The sequence below is a fragment of the Frankliniella occidentalis genome, unplaced genomic scaffold (genome assembly GCF_000697945.3).
Source record: "Frankliniella occidentalis isolate FOCC.00 unplaced genomic scaffold, Focc_3.1 Scaffold138, whole genome shotgun sequence".
Taxonomy (NCBI): Eukaryota; Metazoa; Arthropoda; class Insecta; order Thysanoptera; family Thripidae; genus Frankliniella; species Frankliniella occidentalis.
Genome location: NW_026267265.1, coordinates 184,972 through 192,270, shown reverse-complemented (window position 1 = coordinate 192,270; position 7,299 = coordinate 184,972). Strand labels below are relative to the sequence as shown.

The following is a 7,299-nucleotide window of genomic DNA, read 5'->3' as shown; positions in this document are numbered from 1 at the left end:
GCTAAAGTTTCGGGTGCGGGCGCACGGTCAAACATATTCCGCCTTTTCCTCCTCCTCGCATCCCCGGCGGGTTTGTTTCACACTGCCTTTGACCCCTCCTCGCCCCCCTTTCCTCCCTCTCCCTCTAACCCCCCCCCCCTTTCTCTCTCACACACACACACTAACGCAATTCAGCAGCTCTGTACAGAGGTTATATCGGCCACCCCCACAAAGGCCTTAATTAAAATGGAAACAAAACAGCAAAGCAGGAGAGGGCAAAGTGTAGTGATAGCCTACTCGGCACACAGCTTCACCAACACCCCCCCCCCCTTCCTCCCCGGTCCCGCGGTGGTAAATCAACTAGCCGCATCAGGGCCGTAGTAATCGGGTCATATCAAAGCGGATCACTGGGAGTGGTTCACCAGGACGATTTACGCTGCACCCTCGGCGGCTCATGGCCTTCTTTGCACTGTCAGCTCCCCTGTCACGAGACAGCAGGAGGGTTTCAGATGAGCGCGATCGCGGGGGAAAAAGATGACTCTTCCGTCGACGCGCGCGGGCGGAACAAAGAGTGGGTGGGCTTCTATCGGCGCTTGAATTGACCAGGAATGCACCAGAAAATGCGCTGACGTCATCCGATCGCTCCATCTCCGGCGTGACAATGCGAGGTGACCGTCCCTTTTGTAAACGCTAACCCCTCCTCTATCCATTTTGCAAACCTCAGCCTGCCGGTGTCAGCTTTCCAGCTCTAGCGCACATCGTGGTGTAAAAGGGGTGGCTGTGTGTCGTTGAGTATAGTCAGAAAACAACGCCAAGAAAGGTTTTCAGCTATCTTTAATTTTTACAGGATTTTTCAGGTTGAACAGAGTCGTGGACAAAAAATCTAGCCTGAGGTTCGTGAGTTCGAACCATACAATCAGGCCTCGTTGAGACTACCTCCACGGATCACACACAAATTTCAATTCTCACACTTGTTTGATTTCGGCTCACAAAGTTTACATAAGTTTAAGAATTCTAGCGTTGTTTATAAACCACGCGTTTTAAAAATATTTCCAGAATAGTTTCTCATGATACAAATACAGAGCGGACAAGGCCGAAACGATAATAATTTATTTTGCTGTAAGTTTTTTGGAGTAAGAGTCTGGTATGTACTTAAAGAAAAGTGTTTTCTACAGCACATGAGAAGGAACCTCATTGAAAGTACCGATGGCTAGCTTATTTGTATGTCTTTAATTGAAGTCGGAACCAGGTGCTTATTTCCTTCAAAGAAATTTACCCGTATTATTCCACTAAATTCCTTACTTTAAGAAATTTCTGTCGGAGATCGAAATAAGTCTGAGAAGTAATTCATGTAAAAAAATTTAGACAACTGTCTACAAACTCTCGTTTTTCAATTTAACTAAATTTTCATTTAATACTTTTCCCTGATGTTAAAGAATACTATGAAGAAGTCAGATATGGTAACCTGTCCTGAAGAACGTTGATTACAATTCTTGGAGATATGAAGTCGCTTTGTACTGCTCTATGCTCAACAGTACTTTAATACTTAAGAAGACATTTCTATCTACTTTAAAGCTATTTGTCACACAAATCCAGACATAAAATGACTGAACTATGAAGATCATTGAAAGACGAGATTAGAACAAATGATTATTATGAGCTTCGTGTCATCCACTTTGCTCGTCTTAACTCGTTCCCTCGTCAGTAGGCAATGCGCCATATTAAGTTTCTTCAGGTTAGGTAACCTTTTCAAAAATCACGTTTCCTAATATTAACCCTATATACATATATAATCCATCAAGAACAGGCAATTTACAGAAAATATCGACAAATAAGACTTACGGTAATTTCCCTAATCTAGATACTAAAATTAGTAGCACCATCGTTTGATTTTGGTAATTTTGCTGAGCAGAAGTGACTCGAGGAATACAATTATTAGGTTATTTTTACTCCCGTTGAGCAATACAGAAGTACTGTAAAGTTCATCTAACCCCAAAAGCAGCCATCTTCACTGCACTGAAACAAGCTAGCTTTCGGTACAACCAAAACAAATAAACCTAACAGAAAAATAATCACAAAAATTATGTGAGTAACAAGACGTCAAGTCAGATTCAGAATTGAATCAGATTACTTTAGTAACACACATGTAATCACTTGACGGCTTATTTCTCACAAACTTAAAGTGAGCATTGGTCATTTCCGGTAACGATTATAATTTTCTAAAGAGCGAGCCATTATTTTCACGCGCTAATCATCATCCTCTCATAAGCATTCGTTGACGATTGTCGCCAAAGAAAACTTGCGTTTGAGCGTTAGGAGGCATAAGCATGTTTAGCACGCTGCGTACAATTTGCGGAAGTCCGTTCACACTGATAGGAGGAGGTTGAAAACCGAGTAAAACGTTCTATAGATTTTACACCATTAAGAGTATACTCCACATTAAACCTCTTAATAATCGGTGTATACTTTATCCACAAAATAAAAATCTGTAAAGGCCTATGTTTATGATTCTTGCATGTGACTGCGCGTTAGAGCTACCACCAAATAATATCAAATTCAATGAACACAAGATTCAGGCATCTCACCTCTGAGATTCACCGCCGCACTATAGACAGCCTCCTTTTGCACAATATATATCAGTCGTATTTTAGCATCCATTGTAAAGCATGTTTATCATTTCAATACTATATCATAACACATTGCTCGTAGATTACCAGCAGCTCAGTTAAACAATTAACAGCCTGCTATGAAACAGCCGACAGACTCTTAAGTGATGGTATTAGAATCAATTATTGCATTTTGAATACTGGAACTTACAATAGAAGATTTGAGCACGGATGCATAGATTAGTAGCAAACAACCAAGGCAGTTATGGACCCTTCATACATGCTGAGTTATTCCTTTTTGTCATTTCTTTGTACGCAGAAACACTTAAAATTCACAACACAAGATCATAATACACATGGGCCGCTAGCAAGACCATATTCAACTCTAGGATAGACGTGAGAAGTCAACTACGTCCTAGTAAAAAAGTCAAATACTAGAATCCCGCTAACTGAATTTTTGAACTCACTAGTGGTGTAATATGTGGAAGCGCTCACGGAGGGACAGCTAAACGAGAGGACCATCGGTCAACTACAAAGAAATCGTCAAATCAATATTCGTTTTTTAGATGTCTTGAAAAGGCTGTCTTTTCCTTCAAATTTGTGAATTTGTAGGAAAGCTATCCAGATCCTCGCATTTAGCGTGACCGTATGTGCTCTCTCAGGGTAAGAAGACGACATAGATTTCATGAAAGGAATCTGAGTAAGTGACCTTGACTGTGTAGAGCATCAGTAAAGCAGCAATTTTTTCGCACCAGTTTACTTAAGCCTTGATTTATCACAGTCACACAACTAGAACGCAGCACGAACATTGGACACATTCGTGCATGAGGACAGTTCCCCACTCCATTCGGCACAAACTTTGTAGAAATCGATCCAAGATGCTGCTGGTAGCTTGCTTGGTCGAGCGGACAGGAACCAATAAACTTCTCAGAGGAAGAACTTGTCGGCACAATAGAACCCACGCCGAGACGAAGAGGGTCATGTATTTTTATGTCTTTATCAGAGGAAGAATTCACATCAGAGTATTTATCGGAAACGAATGACCACCAAACGTGTTGGAAGACCAACTAGTACAGTACTGATAATACTTTGATTTGTAACACCAACAAAATCTTTGTCGTTTATGTTATAGAAGTAGGAGCGTACGAATAAAACTGAGAGAGCACATTGAGGCCATAAATTAATCTTCAAAAATGATTTAATAAAATAAAATGCTTTTATCTCTTTTTCTGTACAAAGTAGTTCTTTACAATCGTAACTAACATTACACTGTACATATGTACACGTGAGAATACTAGCAAGTATCACATTATGGGTAGCACAAACATAATGAATCACTGGTATAAAAAATGAATGATTTTATTATTATGTATATAAATATGAAATATGTACAAAAATATCAATCTGGCCCGAGAAACTTAGATATCTTTCCTTGTGCTGCATTTGTAAAGGTACAAGACAAACAATATCGAACAATCAAATCGATCAATCAAAAAATAAAAACATACGCAATCTAATATAAACAGTCTCCAAGCACTCCGTTGATTTAACGCACTACGTTTCCAGGAGAGAGTGGAGAAAGAACACTACACGGCACAATAAAAATGTCTTTAAGTATTGTTAAGGTACATGGGTTTCATTTCCATTGTCATTCAGTCCGCAGGCGACGTGACACTCACACACACTCACTCTTGCAGGCGGCCCGCACCGCGCCCGCCACACTCACGCACACACTCACGTCCACGACGCGTCGCACGCGCCGTCGCTGCCCGGCACACTGTTCCCGCTCCCGGAGGAGCTGCCGTGTCCGGGCGGCTCAGGACGTCACAGGCTACTGCCAAACTCGGACGAACGTCTCCGGTCTATGTGCCTCAGGTACGTTTCCGAGTACACGCTCTTGGTCCGGTCGTCGAACCGGAGCGACGGCCGCCGCATATCAAGTGCGTCCAGGTCGGACGGCGGCCGTCGGCACAGTGAGCAGAACGCGCACTGCAACGTGTTCTTGAACGCCTCTCGGAAGTCGCGATTGAAGTAGGCGTAAATAAGGGGGTTGAGCGTCGAGTTGAAGTAGCCGATCCAGAAGAGGAGCGCCACGACGACGTCAGGACAGTAGCACGCGTCGCCGCACAGCGTCGTGATCACGTACCTGCAAACGGCAGCACGAGTCAGAAAACTGCCAAACGGTGCACATTGGCTAACCGCGCAGGCGTCAGCCGGCGTCAGCCGGCGTCAGCTGCAGCTACAAAATCCAATTCTCCCGTCTGACGCACACAAGAACATGGCGTTGTAACCATGGACATGTGAAAGGCTGTTCTCAGCTACCCGTCCCGCACGAACCGATCTTGTAATATATTGTAACAGTAAACGACAGAGCTGATAACACTCACCACAGGAAGAAAGGTAGCCAGCAGAGAATGAAGATGCCCATGATGATGCCGAGCGTCTTGGCAGCCTTGTGCTCGCGCTTCATCTTGCTGATCTGCCTGTCCTTGGTGGGCGTGCTCTGGGCCGCCTCGTGCAGCGTGAGGGCCTTGTTGGAGCCGCCCGAGAGAGCGTCGCCGTTGGACGCGCCGTGTGACATCATCATGGCGTTGCCCATGCGATTGTGCATCTGCTTCTCCTGCCGATTGGCCTCTTTAAAGATGGCGAGGTATGTGAAGATCATGATGGTGCACGGGATCCAGAAGGAGATGGACGACGAGATGATGGCGTACAGCTTGTTCACCTGCAACGAGAAAGAAAATGTCATCGGTTAGTCCTCAACGTTTTCTCTGATTTGACCGGGTCGCGATCCGCGGCGCAGCACCTCGCAAATTGACCCCTCCGTTTCCGAATGTCGCTTGGACTGATGAAAAATGGGGCGGGGGTGGCGGTGGGACCAAGTTAATTTCCTGCGGTTTAGACCCTCCCAGCCCTCCCCAACCTCCACCCCACACACAAGTCACTCCTACGCGAATCGGGGGGAAAACATCCGTTTCAACCGCTCCCTCTGCTTCCCCCCGCCCCGGCCCCTCTCCCCGTCGCGCCCAAACACAAAATAAGTGAAAAATGTCCCCGAGTTTGCTGTAGTTTGGCAACATTCCCCGGAGGCCCTCGGCCCTGGGGCCGCGCGCCGCGCCGTGTTTGTGGTCCGATCGCCATTCGATACTTGGCCCATAATTTATTCCTCGGTCCCGGCGGGAGTACAAACCATTCATCTGCATTAGAGCTGGCCGGCCGCGGGCCCGCTGCGCGCGGCGCGGCGCTGTGCGGCGTGTGTCGCGGCCACCTTGGGCTCGGGCGGGGCGCAGGACCGCCGCGCCGCGCAGCCGCGGAATGCTTTGACGCACTGCTCGCAGCGCGGGCCTCGCTAGCAAGCATGACCCGCTATTCGCAGCGCACAAGCTTTGAGAGGCTGCCAGTTATCTCTGTGCTATTAAAGCGGAGCCGAGTGGGGCTCCCGCGCATAATGCGCTTTCATCTCAAAACGCCGCGGCAGGGCATGTACCGTGGCGCGGCGGGGCATGGCATGACGACTCCCGGCAGCAGTCAGGGTAGTGTCCCGTGGGGTGCCCCGCCGTGGGGTGTCCCGTGGGGTGTCCCGTGGGGTGTCCCGCCGTGGGGTGTCCCGTGGGGTGTCCCGTCCGCCCCCCGCTCGGGGCTGAGCCGAGGGTCGACCGGTTCGGGCAACCGTACCGTAATTGGAGTGTTGGGGACCGCGGCGCCCCGCCCCGCCCCGCCCCAGGTCCAGGAACTCACCGGGGCCGCCAATGAAGTTCCCCAGACCCCGCCTGCAGCGCCTGCAGCCCAACAGTTTGGCGTTCTGCGGTTTGCGAATCCCGCGTGGGCCTGGGGGTGTGCGGAGGGGGCGGGCCGGTCGAGCCAAGGCAGCCTGAATGGTCGTCCGGCCAATTTGCGATCAGCGGCGGAAAGCGGAGAGTCTACGCTGCGGGGCGTGGTTGGCGCGGCGCGGAAAACTTTTCGTCGGCGAGCGCAGGCGGGGCGCAGGCGGGGCGCGGGCGGGGCGGGGCGCGGGGCGCGGGCGGGGAGCGCGCGAGTATTTAAAATTCGCGAGGAGTTTGCAGCCGTCCTAATGGCGGGGCCGGGCTGCGCCGGGCGGCGGGCTGATTGGCTCGCTAAATAATGAGGCGACAGGTGTGGCGCCGGCCGGCATTACGCCAGGTAAGCACCTTAATCTCGGCATGAATAAACCAGCGCCCCGCACCTTAAAGAAAGTTGCACCCCTCTCTCCCTCGCTCTGTCTCTCTCTTGCGGGCGCGCTCTCGTGCGCGACGCGATGCTGCGAGCTGAAAAGTTGAGCTGCCGGTGTAGCAAATGGACGGCTGGCGGCCTGGCCCGGTGGCGCCGCTGGCCCTGAATAGAGAGTGGCAGTCGGAGGGCTGCCACCGCGGGGCCGCTATAGGCGCGGAGCCTGGCGGAGCCACCGCTCCGCGAATTGCGAATTACGAGAAATGGAAGAGAGCGGCAGAAATGGCACACACAAAACGAGTCTGCTGAAGTTTCCATCTTATGAAAATGTGCAACAAAATGACACAGTCTGTAAAAGTCAAGAATACACTGGTAAAACAAGTGTGCAATATTTGCACACCAACGTGTGCAAGTTGTGATTTTGCACATTACATGGTGTTTAACTCAAGTTGCACACTTGCGTGGTGTGCAAATTTTAGACGTTTTGTAAACGTTTAAATTCTGCACACTTGGACACACACAGTTC

At 49.0% G+C, this 7,299-nt stretch overlaps 1 protein-coding gene across 1 annotated transcript in view; it reads right to left on the bottom strand.

The window, feature by feature from the left end:
• Nucleotides 1-795: 795 nt before the first annotated feature.
• Nucleotides 796-7,299, bottom strand: part of LOC113208101 (octopamine receptor beta-2R-like) — a 152,445-nt gene continuing 145,941 nt past the window's right edge. Inside the window, exons 4-5 of the mRNA XM_052270780.1 lie at nt 4,973-5,310; nt 796-4,731 (exon numbers count right to left, since the gene is read on the bottom strand). Coding sequence (XP_052126740.1) covers nt 4,410-4,731; nt 4,973-5,310 — 660 coding nt within the window. The 3' untranslated portion in view covers nt 796-4,409. The remainder of the gene's footprint in view (nt 4,732-4,972; nt 5,311-7,299) is intronic.